This window comes from Carassius carassius, chromosome 41, assembly GCF_963082965.1.
Source record: "Carassius carassius chromosome 41, fCarCar2.1, whole genome shotgun sequence".
Lineage (NCBI taxonomy): Eukaryota > Metazoa > Chordata > Actinopteri > Cypriniformes > Cyprinidae > Carassius > Carassius carassius.
Genome location: NC_081795.1, coordinates 11,578,673 through 11,597,103, shown reverse-complemented (window position 1 = coordinate 11,597,103; position 18,431 = coordinate 11,578,673). Strand labels below are relative to the sequence as shown.

Genomic DNA, 18,431 nt, shown 5'->3' with positions numbered 1-18,431 from the left:
TGCATGTGTATGCACATATGTGTGTGTGTGTGTGTGTGTGTGTGTGTGTGTGTGTGTGTGTGTGTGCTCTTGTTTTTGTGACATATCAGGACACAACTGTATAATGACATGGGTATGACACAATTATTACAAGGAGAGGGTGACTTATGAGGTTGGTGAAGGGCGATAGAATATACAGTTTCTACCGTATAAAAACCATTACGCCTATGGGATGTCCCCACTTTTCACAAAAACAAATGTGTCTGTGTGTGTGTATGTATGTATATACAGATATGGCTAGTAACTGATTACATGTTATCTGTATTATGTAATCAGATTCCAAAAATTAATGGCTCATAATTAAATTTAAATTATATTTTAAAATATCTGGAATCAGAGTACAGTTACTTTTTATTGATTACATGATTAAATATTATTCACACAATAGCATTCAATTTTTTTGTTTTAATCTTTTAAATGTTCCTTTGTAAAATAGCCGAATGCTTATATTCATTCAGAAAGTTTTCTAGTTTTCTGGAAATTCAAACAAAAACCAGTCAGTGTTCAGGTGGCTATAATTAAACAGAAAATTAAGAGGCCACACAGCATTTGACCACTGGATTTACAAAAATTATTTTCATTTAAGAAGCATTTTCTCTGCATTTCAACATTACATCAACTACTGATGAACACATACATCATTTGAATTATTAGGTTATTTAACCACATACTACTGTGTCTTTGGAAGTCTTTTGTCTTTCAAACACATTAAAATGCACAAATTCACATTATTTCTTATTTATATGTAATGCAGGGCTTTCCCAAACTTTTTTTGTCTTCTGAACATCTTTCATCTAATATTTACTTGAAATATCCCTGAGATTTTAAGGCAACAAGTGTTATAATAACAAAAATAATAATAATAATAATAACAAATTAACACATGTTCATGGTTTTCTGACATTGGTTAATGGTCACATAAAACAAACTAATAAAATATAATTAAATTTCTTTAAGTCTTTTTATTTTTATTTTAGTTTTTTTAATTAATTTATTTTAATATATAATATTTATGATTTAATTAATTATTTGCTTTTATTAAACTAATGAACCCCCAGCAGTCCCTTCAAAAACCCCAGTTTGGGAAACCTTGAAATAATGTAATGTTAAATGCACTTCATTTTGTTAATAACAACAAATTGAATTTATTTTATTTTTCTTTGCATTTTTATATCAGTATGGTACAAGATTTGTCTATTTAAATCAATGTGATAAATGAGTTAGATCAAAAGTAATCTAAAAGTTATCAAAAAGTAGTCTGATTACTGTATAATACCTAAAATGTGTAATGTAATGCATTTAGCAGACGCTTTTATCCAAAGCTATCAATTTTTACATATCATGTGTTCCTGGGGAATTGAACCCCCAACCTTGCGCTTGATAGCACAGTGCTCTACCAATTGAGCTACAGGAACACTAATGGATTACGTTACTACAGTAAATACAATTTTTGTCATATAATTTGGATTCAGTAATGGACTAAAACGTATTAGTTATCTACCCAGCTCTGTATATACTTTATGTATACACTGTGTTTTTGGAATGAAACAGGCCCAAGATGTCAGTAGATTCCTATGTTGTTCCCAGTATGTCTATTGGGGATCTACTCATGATGTCAGTTTGCTCCCTCCACATGGTCCAGGTTAATAAGATAAGCCGGTCTTAAATTGAGGGAGATTTCCCTCGCGTCTGTGTCCTCTCAGACTGAGCCACTCGCATGCAATCAGCCTCAATAAGACATGAAGAACTTGGAGTCGGTGAATTGCTGCCCATACTTCATAAATAAGCGAAAGAGGATATATTTTTTATTAGCTCATGTAATATGCAACAGATTTAATACCACAGTCATTTTTGTAAGTGTACTATCCTGTTGTACTACTCATACTGGGGAAACTGCATGACACAAGAGTGGCATCATTTCGATGTTTTCCCAGATGACAATATGCACACACACGCACACACAAAGAGGCATTTCATGCTCAGAATTAAAGATGAAGTTCTGTTTATCAATGATTTTTTTCCGTTGTGTAGTCTGTAATCCATTACAAGTACTGGCAGAGTGGAAGCCCAGACACTTATGAATGTGAACAGCTCCACTAGTTCTTGACATGCAGACTGACACACAGCTGGTCACTGTGGTCTTATCAAACAGCAGACGGGGTCCAGTCTAAAGATAACAAATATTCACCCAGCAGGCACCACCTTACCGAGACCCCTCTCCCAGCTTTATCTAAAAGTGTCCGTAAAAGCTATGAAATCCATTATATAGCATTTACACGCTTAAAAGTAAAAGCTGCAATTAAAACTAAAAAGGATTTTATAGTTTGACGTCATAGGAGAACGTGATGAATTTCTGCTTTGATGGAATGAAATGCATGCATTGGGACGTACAACACATCTGTACCATTATCTGTATTGGCCAGTAGTAAAGATTTATTTGTGCATTTTCATTTCCTCTTTTTACATTTACATCGATTACTTTTGGCATTATCTAACGTTTACTTAAATTAAATTAAAACAGGGTTATAGTGAAATAAAGCTAAAGTGAAACCCATTCATTTTGTTTCTTGAAATAAAATAAACATTAACTAAAATAAAGTAAAACGTACTCGGTTACTAACGTAATCTCGGTTCTCTCTAGAAGAGGGAACGAGTACTGCGTCTTAGCTAAGACGCTACGGGAAAAGTCTCTTTTCACGAAATACTGAAGCAAAAAATTATCCTTAATTTTGAATTTTTGTAAAGCGCATTTGCAGCAGTAAACAGCCATAGGCGAGACGGCTTGCTCGCTCATTGGCTGCTTCTGCGGCAAGTGCACAGCTTCGCGCCCTTCACGCCACTTCCCGCCGAAACGGGTGTGGCCCAACCTTATAAAAGGAGCTCGAAAAGGCTGACTCACCTGATTTATTTCATCGCCGAAGCGAACCAGAGTGAATCGTACGCACGGCAGAGAACGCAGTACTCGTTCCCCCTTCTAGAGAGAACCGAGGTTACGTTAGTAACCGAGTACGTTCTCTTACGAGAGTTCTCTCGTACTGCGTCTTAGCTAAGACGCTACGGGAACCCCATGTAAAACGCCGTGCGCGCAGGGATCACACACACCAATAAACCTAAAGCAACGCCCAGGATTTACAGTGCACAGTCACCCGAGGGACTCACAGAGAGCCCAGGACAGGAGAGGGGGGGAGCCCTCCATCCCATATCTAGCAGCACCCGTAGATGCGGCAATACAATCATCACACAGTCGAGGAAAGGCCTGACCAATGTGGCAATGCGGGTCTTACGCAATACTGCCCATATAACAGTCGGCAGCACATAACGCTCACGAACTCAGAATTCCCGTCAGGGCCCTGATTCGGCTATACCGACAGCAGCCTTGCTTGCAAGGCGGGAACCTCCAGGTTATAGAACCTGATAAATGCAGACGGCGAGGCCCAACCTGCCGCCATACATATATCCTGCAAGGAGATCCCAGTGGACCACGCCCACGATGAGGCGACGCCCCTTGTGGAGTGTGCTCTGACGCCCAGTGGGCACTGAAGGCCCCTGGAAGCGTAAGCTAACGCTATGGCGTCAACTATCCATCTGGATAGAGTCTGTCTCGAAACAGTCATTCCCTTGGAACGTCCACTGAACGAGACAAACAGCTACTCAGTCTGTCGAAAGACAGCGGAGCGAGACACATAAGCTCTTAAAACCCTAACAGGGCAAAGAAGACTCGAGTCTCCATCCTCTCCTGACACCGACAGGGCAGACAGGGCAATAACCTGAGCCCGAAACGGCGTGTTGAGGGACTTCGGCACATAACATAACAAAAGCGCATCAGCGCGTTCTCCACTGCCAGCATTTCCAGACAGTTGATATGATGGAGCTTTTCCCGTTCTGAACACAGGCCAAAGGACGGTCTGCCCTCGAGCAGCGCTCCCCATCCCGAAGTGGAGGCGTCCATCGACACCATCTTCACATTCGGGGAAGTCCCCAGGCTTACACCTGATTGGTACCAGCCGTTTGCTGTCCAGGGTTTCAGGGCTGTGACACAGCTCTGATTGACCTTGAGACGCAGTCGGCCAGACACCCACGCTCTGCGCGGCACCCGCGCCTTCAACCAGAGATGCAGGGGGCGCGTGCGGAGCAGGCCCAGCTGCAGAACTGGAGATGCTGAGGCCATGAGGCCCAGCACCTTCTGACAGTGTTTGAGCGAAACGGTCGCGCCGCAGTGGAAAGAACTCGCTGCCCGCTGTGGTGACAGCCGCGCCGTCATGGAACACGAGGTCAGAACTATACCCAAAAACAGAATCGTCCCACCGGACGAACGTGCACGGGTTTCGTTTTTACAGAAACCACATGACGCGCGTGACATAGTGATTGTGGGCACAGAGGAGTGGGCACGTTTACTATGTAGTGAGTCGCTTTTATGAGCGCGAGCCCTGTGTGAAGGGCTGAGAACAAAACAAAAAGCTGGTCACGAATTAGAAGCACAAAACGAGGATCTGTAAAGAAAAACATCAGAGGATTTAGAAGCATAAAACCGGATCTGTAAAGAAAAACGTGGGAGGATTTCATAAGCCAAGAGGAGACTGGTTTTTCTTTGATAAAGTAAAGAAACGTTGTTTCCTTTGCTCCTAAATATTAATAAATAAATATTAATTTCCTAAATAGTAATTTCCTAAAGGCACGACGCATGCATCTTCCATCTTCTGCCTGCATGTCTTCCAAGTCCCACAGTCAGCAGATATTAGAAAAAAGTTTTAATTATTATGTTAATTACGTTTAAAAAATATCTAAGAATCTCTAAATATTTTGACTGATTTCAATACAAATATAAATCAGTACAAATTAAAAGTACTTCATCTCATTTGATTATTATTATTATTTCATTTGAAAATGTATATTTTTGGAAACTAAGAATTAATGAAGAACTTTTATTTTTCTTGCTTGAAGAGATGTAAACAATGTATCCTGTATAGTGCTTATAGAGTGATGAGTCTGTCTGTTGCCGTACACAACCTTATGGATACACTGTAAAGAGATTGCTTCGTAAAATTTTTACAGTAATTTTATTGTATTTTCATTTACAATACATTACTATTTTTGTTCATTTACAGAATTATTATTATTTTGTTATTTACCGTATAAGCACTATTTTTTACCTGTATAAAACAATCCATTTGCGATACAGCACTTTTTTACCACCCAACCACGTAAAAATCACAATAACTCATGAGCATTTGTCCTGATAATATTATTTTTAATTGTTGAACATTTGCTTTTTAAAATCACAATTTACAAATCCTGACCTCTAGCATGCACTAGATGAAAGGGCATCACCACAATCAGGCTGATGCTTTTTCTTTGCACCCTCTTTCAGGAATTCCATCTGATCTGTAACTTTGAATGGCATTTGGTGCCACCAGGGTTGAATCTCGTTTTTTTTTTTTTGTTGTTGTTGTTGTCAAAATGTACACTATATGCACTTTGAGATGAATAAAAATACTCTCTGAATGCACCTACCGGGAAGGTACATAATTAGTTGATAATCCATCACAAATCATTAAAGCTCCATGCCTTATGATGCATTATTGCATGTAGATCAGACAGTAGAGAAAAGTGCTATATTGCTGAAATAATCCATTTTAAACCCAGGGAATGGAAAGCTCAATAAAAAAAAACTTTAATTAGTTTACTCCAGCTATAACTTACCAGTTGATGTTATCCCTGTTATAACGGCAATCACAATAAAAGGCTTCAATTGGAATTGATTTTAAAATACACCTCTGACATTGCAGAAGACATGATCCAGACACACAAACCTGGAAAATAAAAAAGAAATACTTAAACTCTGTCTGAATAATTTAACTCAAAATGCATTTTGAGGTACCTAATTCTGCAGTTCAATAAAATGGACAGCTGGCTGTGTGATGATTCTGCCCCTCATAGTCAGAATCTGTGTTTTTGCTTGGAAAAATCTCCTGTAAGAGAGTCACAACTGCCTTTTAGTGTTTATGGTGTTTATGGTCAGAAAAACTAGCATACAATAACAGAACTAGCATACAGCATACAATAACAGAACAAATATATATATATTTGTTAGCAAAACTTTGGCCTGCCCTCAGAATGTACAAGAGGTTTTGTGAGCACATTGCATATGCTCAAGGCTTTTATGTTTACAGATGAAGATGCATTGAGCCAGAGGCGGTGAGCATGTTTGTTTAGAAAACTGAGATGCACCAAGTCAAGTTCCTGTCTCATATTCAGAGCCTTCAGAGAATTCCAGTGGTCTGTGTGGATGGAAATCTGTTTGAGATGTTTATACGTGGAAAGCATTCAGAGCAAACAAATCTTATCAGTGTGTGCCTGTTTCACCTATCACTACTTTAACGATACAGTAGTCTATAATATAATTCAGTTGTTCTGAGTGGGTCACGGAGTGTACAGAAACAATATCAACAACAAAAAAACATAATTCTAAACGTTTTTCTGATGTGAGACTTTTCAGTATCTGTGGTCAGATTAGATGTTGTCAGGCTTAATGTCTGTTTTATTATTCTATGGCTATTTTTGTAACTTGTTACGAAATAAAAAGTCTGTCACCTCAGAAAAACTAATCCTGTCCTGTCAGATGTTAGACTGTGCTCATAGCACACACTCTTCAATGGCATGTGCAATTGTAGCGGCGCATGCTGATTATCACTTCACTAAAGTGCAAGAGAAACTTTGAGCACATATATATATATATATATATATATCACAGACATACACAATACTAACATGAACTGTTAAAATCATGTTAAAATGCCAGTATCAAATGTGATCTATCAGGTATTGGAGGAACATTTTTTTTTTGTTCATCTCTGAATCATCGTGTTGCATTGCATTATAAGCATTGCATTGCATTTTGCCCCCCACAATAAAAACTACAGAGCTATAATAATAAAAGCATTTAAGCATCATCTTACTAAGATATATTACTGGGAGATTTAGAGTGACAACTGATATTTACATGCATTTTATGTATGTAGTCTGCTAAACTGTTCTCAGTAGATATCATTGATTTACATGACAAGCTAGCAGACTAACATTACTTTTACTTTTACATTACTACGGCCATATATATAACAACTGCTCCAAACTGCATATCTGCGCTCATTTTGTGCCTCTGAATAAAATTGAGGTGTTTTTATTTTCCTCCTTGAATATGAGGTCTGTAGTCTAACTATTATTTCATATGTTGGGCTATAATTCACCCCCCACAAAAAAAAAGATAGACATTTGGTATATTTTTCTCCGTAAAATTAAAGTCAATAGGATCAAATGTTGTTTTGGTCCCCGTTGGCTTTCAATGTATTGACAAAAACAGCTGAATCATGATGACAGAATTTATATTTTTGGGTGAACTATTCCTTTAAGTAAAATCGACCAACTAAACCATGGGGTTCGCAGGGCTTAATTTGTGCTGGAACAAGCACCTCATTTTGCCCGATCCCCCTCCTCCAGGGGTGGCGTTTCCGTATGGCAGACAGATATGTGCCGTGAAAAATTAACCACAATTCATATCTCTTTTATAATTCGTTATTATTATTTTAAATCAGAGGGTTTTACAAATATTTAACCAATGATAAGTATTTAAAAGAGCTTGTCAGTAAAACTTAAATACGCAATTGGATCCTCAAACTCTAAGCGAAACCTCGTCACTTCCCCCGCCTCCACTCAGATTGATGCGCGTGCACAGCTTGGAGGAGACAGATCTCCGCTTATTCGCAAAACAAGGGTAAACAAATAACTGTTTGAATAGTACAGCATTTTCTTTACTCAAACACTATGTCTGTAAAGGTTAATGTCTTTGTGTGTTTGAAGACTGGAGAAGTAAGTTTTTTGCCATCTAGTCAATATACTTTTGTACGTTTTGAATATCCTGTGCATAAGTGCTTTATCGTTTATATCATGAGACATTGGCCAATTTTACTAAACAACAAGAAAAACTAAGCGCCCATATAGCAACAATAAACGTTATATAGCCTGTAAAAGCATATAATGCGCTGCACTTGCCTCAGATGCGGACAAAACACAGATCTCCTCATTCGCCCTTGTTAACTCCATTTGAGCTTGTTTTTCATATAGCCTAATGTTAATTGCACGTGTCTGATACAACACAAACACTGACGATGCAGTGTTGTTTAATATTTGATTTTTCCCCCTTTTCTTTCTTTTCCCCCCTGTGAAACTGTTTTATTTGTCAACAACCATCAGACAGACATCATATTGTGTGTATTTAGTTGCTTAAACTCAACAAACTGCGAAATATAACTCTTATATAGGCTGATACTCGCGAGTCAGCTTTATACACGCGAGCTTTGGATGTGACTGCGTGGGCACAAAGCCTAACAGCATGTGGAGCGCGCGATTACCAAATGGCTTAAAATACTTAAAAGGTGTGCAAATTATAAATTTTTGTGACAATGCAATAATTACCCAATTAGTCAAGTCAAGTGACAGTTCTGTCAGCTGTCCCGATTGAAATGCGAGTGAGTCTTGTATCGCAGCTTGCAGCAGGTTGCTGAAGTGCAGGTCACTGATGCGCTGATGTGAAGCGCGCTCCGAGAGAGTTTATGATTTCGAATGACTGATTGAATTTTGTTTGTGTGGATTTATTTTATTATTCAAACCTACAAGCTATGTTGAATAAATGCAGGGATTTACCTCATTATAAACTCGAAAGCTGCGAGAATTATTAAAACCACAGAAATGTAGGACCTGATTAAATATAACTATTACACATAGATTTGAAAAATAAAATTCCACAACTTTTTCAAAACGTTTTTAGGACTGGAAATTGTTGTTTTAAAATCGCATGGCATTTTCATGACCTTACAGACCCTAAATGCAACTGATGCACACTCTTTAAATCATTTAAACTGGTCCAGCAATGTGATTGCACGAATGTTCCGTTACCTCTCACCTGTAATCACATGCCGGATCCGTTACACCGCTTTGTTCCGGCACCTCGCAATTTACAAATTAAGCACTGGGGGTTTGTCATGGTGACTGGACTTATATCGCCCCATCCTCACCTCGTCCACCCCTGGGCCTTCATCCAGGGCACGTAATGAAGCACATTAGCACTGCATCTGTTGCTGTCTAAGCGGTTGCCAGCTAATCTCCACCTTGCCAGGTCCCACACAGTCATCTCCAGGCTGAATTACGACACTCAGTCTTTATGACCTATGAAGCCACCAGGCAACTTGCGAGCATGTGATTTAGTGTCAATCGGATGGCTCCACATAAAGCCAGCCTCCAGTGCCCCTTCCATATTAGTCTAATTGAAATGGAAGCAGAGGGGTAATAATGCTATAACAACCCGGCGGTGCTGGCGCAAGGGCCCCGCTGTGCTGAAACAGCGCTAATAAACCATAAAAAAATAGATGGTTAAGGGAGTGAACCCCCCCCCCCCCCCCCCCCATGTGTCGGCTCATTGAGTTGGTGAAAGGAGTGCTTCCTTTCTCAGCATCGAGATTATACAGTCATGAGGGGCATAGACCCTCTTCACATGCCCCGCCGCTGCAGGCACTGAGCTCTTACGCATATGCACCAGAGTAACAGGATGGAAGTCAATGCAGCACTCATGAGCAATGCATAATTACTGTTAGATGCTCTGGTTTAAGACTACAGATAGAGTGAGAGAGAAGGAAATACTGTCTCATCAAATACTGAAATATACACCAAGCACTGGGCTGGAATTAGGGTATTTCAAAATTAGCAGGGCTTATTTGGTTCTGATTCATTTAGACATAGTTCACTTATGATGTTAATTTTGCATGCATTTTAAAGCAATTTTCTGTCAGCTAATGCTGTAAATTATACAGGAACCTTATAACTTGGTTGGTACATTATGAAAAGAAATTACTGCACTGGTTGCACCACAATTTACCAAAATGAAATGCAGACTAATTGTTTGTGTAGTAAGTTTTTGATTTGCTAAAAAGAAATTATTTAAAAGTGTCATTTTTTTTAATCAGTCTACACTAATTGTGTTCTGTATTACTGATTTATTAAAAAGAACCGATTTAGAAGAGTCATTCAGACTACACTGGTCACACAGTATGTTTCTGAGTCATTAAAAACCAGCTATTTTAATTTGAGAATCAGACTACACTGGTCAGACTACACTGCTTCATTTAATATTTAATTTAATTTAATATATATTTTCTCTATATTTATATATTATATATAAATGCATTTGTCTATATGAATTAGTTTATAATTATAAATAGTATTATTAATTTATTATTGTATAGTATTTAAACTGCTTGACCTTTCCAAACACTGGAAATGCGATTGATCTGTTGGTGACTGAGGTAGTGAGTATGTTTATGCCTTGCTTTTGTTGCTTGGAGTAATACTTGCTGCTAGGAAGGATTTATTTGTACTGCTCTCTCATTTTTTATATAACCACATGTCAGTTAAATTATGTATGAATTTCCCAAAATTTCTTGGCAACCATAAACAAACTACAGTTGCACAGTGTTTACACCTTAAGCAAGTAGAGCATCAACATGGATCAAAACTAAATTCCATTATAATCAACAAAGCTTTGTAGACTGTGGGTGCTCATCTGTGACAGTTTGTAGAGTGAACTATAGTTTTCTGCTTAGTGTCAGATTTTATTTTATGTATGTACCGCAGAATCTCAACATGGGGCACAAAAAATGCTCTTCGGGGGTGTGGATGTCAGTTCTGTATAACCCTCGCTTACTGGCTCCTATATTGTTTCTGAGGTGCACCACCCCATTACGCAGCTCAGTGAGGAAAAAGAATTGCAGTGATTTATCAAACTGTGGCTTTCTTAGACACAGGAATCCAACCTGAGCCAGCAGAGGGGAATAAAACTTAAACAAAAACATTAATTCTGTTTGACAGGGCCCTCTACCTCTCTAAACACCACCACAGGATCAGAGACCAGAGCGAGAGTGATTTTCTCATGAAACACGGCAGTGATTCACTTTGCTGTTGGTTCAGGATCAGATACGGATAATCTCAGCTAGGAAAGCAATACTACAGGGCATTGTATAGCACCGTTTAATTAATGCCTGACACCTGAAAAATTGCTGTAATATTTTAGAGCAGACTCGTTGGCAGCAGCTTCTGTGCCCTCTAATGTGAGATAACATTTCTTTTGGGAAAGTATGGCATCTCCATCATGTGTAATACAACTTGACATTTTTACCTGTTATTTACAAGTGTAATAGAAGTCTTCATGTTAGCTGTTAGAGACTAGCCCTTTGAGAGCTCTTTGCTTGCTTCAAATTATCTCTTTGGCTAGCATTTACTTTGTCGTATTGCATTGGAAAATCTGTGTTCTGTTGACTAACCTCCCACAATTCAGATTAACAAGGCATTATGTACACTGAAATTGGACTGTGTCCAGGTAATTAAATTAAACCATAATTTAGTTCTGCACAAATTTTTATGTAAATTATGCTTATTATATATAGAGCTTTATTTAACTGGTAAAGTATGCCAGGTCTCTGTAGTCTGCTGCATGAAAAGCGTTCATCATAGATATTCTTTGGCTGTTTACATAGTTATTGAAATGATTACCTGAAATGCATATTTCATTTTAGTTTATATCTGAAAATTCAGACTTCCCTTCTAAGAATATCAAGATATAACCTCAGATTGCAAGGTAATATCTCGCAGTTTTGAGTTTATACCTTGAAATTCTGAAAGTCAAAATTTTGAGATATAACCTCAATTCTGAGTTTATATCTCACAGTTCTGAATGTCACAATAACCTTATATATTTATTTATTATTCCATGGTGGAAACAGGCTTAAATATTCAAATATTCAAATTAAAATCATTGTATTTAAAAAAAAAATTTTTAAATCTTTTTACTAAAAGTAATAAAACAAAAAAATTATTCAAATAATTTGTTACGAGTTATTTACAGATTCAGTGCATTCAAATAAAAGCGCTATTGGGTAGCGCAGTTCTTTATTAATGATTTCTCCCCTTAGTGCTGGAAATAATTCATGCTGGGCCTGTTGCAGTTAGCTAAAGATTTTGATAGCAGATATGACACGGATCCAAGCCAGGTCAAAGGTTATAATGTATCTTCCCTGTGCAAATTTTCTGGCCTCGGGCTCAGTCTTGTCATTGGTGACAAAATCAACACCCACACATTGCTCTGAATTTCAACAGCTAACAATACGGCTGCCGCAGCCACATCGAGACAGGGAGAAACGAGACCTGGAATTTCTGTCATAAATTGCAAAAACATTCTCCAAGGAGGATGGGTAGGAGGTGCCGAATAAAATTGGGGTTGGTAAAGCTGTTCTTAACTCGATGGGCACTTGGGGTCTAACCTGGATTTCCCACCCTGCGGGGCCTCCTGAAAAGACGGTCACTTATCAATGACGGTCACATGCTTATCAAACAATCCTTCGTATGTAGGCACCATTCTGTACATGACTCGAAATTGAATTCACTCTGGCCTTGAATTTTGACCTATTTCGTTTCAAAGAAAAATATCTGTCTTTAGTAATCATTTCATCGGGGCTTGTTGATTTTCATAGGAAGAAGGTAGAATAAAACATTCCTGCACTGTTGTAGCTTGCAAAATGTATTAAATAGCAACGCTTCGGTCCAAGACCTTCTTCAGGCGTTTTGAAAGGGTGAATAAAAGAGGACTCGCAAGCCAACAGAGATAAATGGTGAAAAGGCTTTTGTGGACATTGTTTGAGAAAGTATTGACAGTCAGGTTTAGTGCCGAGAGCCTGACAAGACAATGGTCAATAAAGCCTCACTTTACAGCCCTATCCAGAAGACCAAAGCTTCTGTAAGAGGACATTTCAGGTTTTATTTGGGCCAGTCTTGTAATGAAGATTATTTATATACATTTAATACAAACTTATTATTGGAGCATTATTTACTTAAATTACACATAGAAACAAAATGAAATGTGTGGACCAGACTCTGCAAAACTCTGTGTAAAAGTCAAAATGGAAACAGTGTCCAGTTAAAAATGAAGTTAAAAATGAAGAATCTGCACTAGTCTCAGAGGTAGAGAAGGTTTTGCTCTATTGTGACCATTAGGCCAAATGTTAGCCTAATCTGTCATTTTAGGCAGCAAATTAGTGTCTCCACGCATCCCAGCTGGCCCATTCTGGCTGTGAAAACAGACAGTGTTCAGGGTTTGGGTTTATTTGTCATCTTTGAGATGTCCCTTTCAAACAGAAAAGGTCGGCTGCGGTCTGGAGGACGTGGAGAGAGAACATGCATTGGGGACAGACCCTTGGAGAGTGAGACCATATTAAACTGAGAGAAAGAAAGACAGATGGAGTTTGTTAAGATAATAGGTCTTCTTGAAATAAGTGGGAGTCGCTGTAATGCAATATTTATACTCCCCACGGACCTTAGCCTCAGTCTAATGATAGTTTTAGAGCAGCTTCAGATGTTCATTTAAATAAGTGTGGTGGGGTGTGGTGTGCTACAGTTTTAATCATTTGCCTAATCAGTTATTCGTTTTCTCTCCATTACAGCATTTGTATTGAGTTGCAACTTCCCAGATAGACCAGCATATGGGGACGTGTCCGTCACCAGCCTGCATGCAGAAGGAGAGGCCTATTTCTACTGTTTCAATGGATACCAACTCCAGGGTCCCTCCACCCTCACGTGCCGCAATGCCACCACACCCTACTGGAGTGGCAAAGTGCCGCGCTGTCTTGGTGAGTCCCCAGTATTTTCTATTTTCTTCATGCATTCATTTAAAAACGTGTTAGCATAAGGCACATTTTTATTTTATTTTATTTTATTTTATTTTATTTTATTTTATTTTATTTTATTTTATTTTATTTTATTTTATTTTATTTTGTTTTGTTTTGTTTTGTTTTGTTAATGTATTTATTTACCTAAATATTGATTTTATAATAAGGAGCTAGAGGTAAACAGCACCAACAATAAACCATGCATCATTGCCAGAATACTTACATATTAAATATGTTATTATGAGGTAGATAGAATCACTAAGCTTGTCTTTTTATAGTTTTATCCAGCAGTTTTCATGAAAATCCTCTAATTTTGCAATTCTTTGTTTGCGCAAAGATACCAAGAAAAGAGGTGACTACTTCCTGGTTTACATGGATCATCTTGATTCAGCTGAGGAACATAAATTTGACTCCTTCCTGTTGTCAGCATATTTTAAAATGAAAATTGGCTCTAGCCAACCATTGGTGGCAAATTGCTAGACCAGTAGTTGCAAAATGACAATTTAGACAACTTTGCACCTTAAATTATACTTGTATTCTGAAAGAATTTATGTAAAGAACTGTATAAGAATAAGTGCTTTAACAAAAAATAGTTTAACATTTCTGTTTTTACACTCGCTGAATGCTGATGGCATCATTTACCTCCATTAAGTACCTGAATCTTTATTGTTTTTTTTTTTACTTAAAGAAATTAAATAATTTTTTGTGCTAATTGACATTATTCCCCAAATGTGCTCCATTGAGCTTCACTTTTATTGATCCCGGATGATTCCTTTAGCCTGTTAGTAATGGATCTGGGCTGCTAATAATAAAGGTTCAAGTTGCTTGCTGGTGGTGATGAAGTTGAAGTAGAGACTCACGTCACATGTGCCCTTTAACCAGCTAGACTCTTAATTCGCAGGCTACTCCAAAGGGATTGTCCCTGTATTGAGCTCCCTATAACAAAACCATCAGCTAAAAGACAGTTAATTACCAAATCTGCAGTATTTGATCTCTGCCCCCGAGAAATTCAATTATGAAGCAGTAGCGCTAGTATTCAGTACTGCTATCTTTACAAGTACAGGAAAAGAATAGCTTCGGCTTTTAATGAACCTTATTTCAAAAACTCCCGGTGTGGTTGCTCCCTCCTCCTTTTAAGTTAATTGGCGCTTGATCATTGATTTTGGCTGGTATGGTGGGAACAGAAGTGTTTGTGCTACAAGGCAGTGAATATTAACAACCATAATCCCTCAAGGCAGCCCGATCTGACAATGTGATTGACAGGCCTGCATCTTCTGCATAAATAAGGACTTTTTACGGCTCGATCTCTTTAGAGAGCCGAATCCCAGTGCTGGGGAACACTTCCCTCTTGCATGGCAGATAGAACAACATCTCAGAATGCAAACAAGACTGGGCTCCCTAAAGGAGGGCTGTTTTGTTGAAGGATCTCATTTAGTGCTTCGGAGGCAGTGAGGAAGTTGTGATGTGGTTTTGTAAGCCTGCGGCTGCCAGAGACGGCCTGCAGGACTAGGGGTCTCACCATTGATTCGGAGTGAGATAGCATAAACGTGCCGTTTTAGAAGTGTGCCCCTGCCATGCTGATGCAGAGCTGGGCCAGACTGTCAGAGTCTGATTACTGATCAACATGGGCAGGCTGCCAGGGAGCAGGGCTTTGGGTCCACTTTAATTACGTTCTGTTCGCCTGACTAACCTTCAGCTGTCAAGCTCGGAAGGTATCCTCCTCCTCCTGCTCCAAGCACTTTCTTTTTTCATTGCCTTTAAGAAAAACCGTTTATTATTGCTGTCCTTCTCTGTTTAAATCATTGTGGTCTAAAGGTTCTTGAGTCAATGATGTGGCACTCATTTGTTAATGTATTAACTTGTCTATTCATTTATTCAGAAATACACTGACAAGGCAATTTATACAGACTGAAATGCCTCTCTATTATGATGAGCATGTTTTTTATGTCTTTGTGGGGCTTGGATTTTAGCGTGACAGTTGTGATGATATCACAATGAAGACACCTGAAATTCTTTAAGATATATATTTATTTATTTCGTTTTTGTTTGTTTATTTGTTGTTAAAACTGGTTTTCCTGTTTATTATTTTACTCTTCTTTTTTAAAGTCTTGTGGTATGAGTATGTCCAACATGCGAAAAAAAAAAAATCTATAAAACAGTCAATGATATCATAGAGAGAACCCCGCAGACAATCTTGACTGTGTGACAAGGTCATTACGTTTCTTAAAGGTCCCATGACATGGATTATTTTCTTTTCTTTAAATGCTTTTTAATGTTTCCTTAGGTGTACTTATATTGTTAGTATGATTTTTACATTTAAAATTTAGAAATAAAAAGCATTTTTATATCCTGATAATAGCCCTCTGGCTTGAATGCTCTGTTTGAAGGGGCGTGTCTGCTGTGAGACTCCGAGTAAACGACAACTGTTGTGATTGGCTGACATCTTTGCATTTGAAATGCGTATTACATGTGAACCCCTCTCAAATATAAATATATATATATACTACAGCTGTCGAGATTAACGAATCGTGGATTTGTTGATTATATAATTATTTTTTCGATCTTTTCCCATCACATGAAAGGCTGCAGTGATGAGCAGCATTGAGTAGACAGAGTCTGTTTATCGCGTGAATTCAGTCATCTCGTCATTATTGCAACACGTTTTCTCTCACAAAATGCTTTCACCACAACTAACAGCAAACACATGAATACAGTAAGAGCTCCGTTGTGCAGCATAACAGCGTCATTCATTGTAACGGCAGTTTAGGCAAGTGTGCAGATATACTCGCGATGTGTGAGAGCTCCGAAAAAAAGGGAGCGTTCTTTGATCGCTCTCTGTAGTTAAATCACAATTTAAATAACAGATTTGTTTCATGCTACTAAGAGAAACAACGTGAAGTTGATCGTTTAGTCACTGGCTTGATTCACTGATGCATAAACAGTATTAAACGATTTAGAAAGAAAGTCTGTGTGAACTTGAATGATTAGCTACACATCAGAAATCACTGATCACAGATCAGGCATTAATGAACACTGTTACTCACTGTTTGTGCCGGTGCTGTCGAATCCATATCATAAAAGTCTGTTTGTAACGCCTGTGCTGACATTGCGACTGAATTATATGTAAATATTTGGGCGGCCAAAGCAGAGAAAGGGGAGGTAACATTTCTCTTTACAACGTCACAAAGAGGAGATTCCAGATCAGCCTGTTTGAGCTTCCGTTTTTTCAAAGGCAGAGAAAGATAGTAAAATCTCGATTTACACCGATTAAAATTTTTAGAAACTTGGGGACCACATACATGCTAGGGGAAGTCATATCTATGTTAAAAAAAACCTCAGAAAGTGAAATTTTCATGTCATGGGACCTTTAACATAGATAATTTGACCTTTTATGACAAGGCAAGGTTAGTTTAAGTTAATAATTCATAATATTTGTATTATTGTAAACTACTAACTATCTTATATAGACTAACATATAATATTAAATATATTAAATATAATATTAAGGTATTTTAAAGGTATTTAAAAATATAATGAAACTGTACAAAAACTTATATTCAAGGCGTAAGGGAAATATGTAAATACTTTGTTAAAACTTAATAGATAGCATTTTTACTTTTGTAAAAAATTGTATTAAGGTTTTCAAAACTATATGAAACCAATATTAATGCAAAGTACATTTTTTTAAGGTCTTGGCACATGTATTTTAAACTAGATTTTTCATACTCCTAAACACTAGATGTGTCCAGAATTGCATACTGTCGATACTGTTTGTGATTGATAAAAACATATGTTCTATGTATTAATAATTTGTATAGTATGAATAAAAACCCAACATACACTGTTAAAAATATTCCGTAAAATATACGGTAAAAAACCGGCAGCTGGTTGCCAGAGTTATACCGTAAAAAATACGGTAAAAACCGTTTTTGGTTTAACGGTTTTATAGTTTAATACCATAATTTAATTGATATAATATTAATATTCAAACTTATTGAAGCACTGAAATCTGTTTTGTACCTTTGTATTACACTGGTAACCACCAAAAGCAGGTGGTGATGAGAGAGTCACATGGTGAAACAAAGCCCATCACAAGCAGCTTTAAAATAATAAGATACATAGAAGGTGCACGGTGTCATTCACACAAGCACTAAACACCATCATGGTGAGACTCATTAAACTGAAATATGCAATAAACATTAATTTAACAACATTTTATGTAACATACAAACCTAATAAACATAACAGATGAGAAAAAATTAAGAAGAAACATAGTTATTTCAAAGAAAAAACATCAAATTCAAACAAAATTTGAAATGCAATGCAGAGAATTCTGGGAATTTCTGAGAATTTCTTCCCTGTAAAGTTAACCAGTAAACAGATTTGTACTGTAGCATTTTCACAGTTTTTTACCGTTATTTATCTATTATAAATTATTATTAAAATCACAGTCATTTTTTACAGTGTACATCCGCCTTGTTATTTGTCATGTGACTTATGGCATCAGTTGTGTCTCTTTACTGTCATTCAGAACTGCTCTTCATGGGATAGAAAATGTTTAAAAAATGTCATCAAGTAGTAGGTGATCTAGATACAGCTTTGAAATATTATGAATTCCGTCATGCTACT

At 37.5% G+C, this 18,431-nt stretch overlaps 1 protein-coding gene across 2 annotated transcripts in view; it reads left to right on the top strand.

Annotated features, from left to right (window-relative positions):
• LOC132122730 (seizure protein 6-like) overlaps positions 1-18,431 on the top strand; it is a 209,155-nt gene that overhangs the window by 164,952 nt on the left and 25,772 nt on the right. For both annotated transcript variants that reach the window (XM_059533079.1, XM_059533078.1), the window contains exon 5: positions 13,578-13,763. In XM_059533079.1, the coding sequence (XP_059389062.1) occupies positions 13,578-13,763 (186 nt within the window). The remainder of the gene's footprint in view (positions 1-13,577; positions 13,764-18,431) is intronic.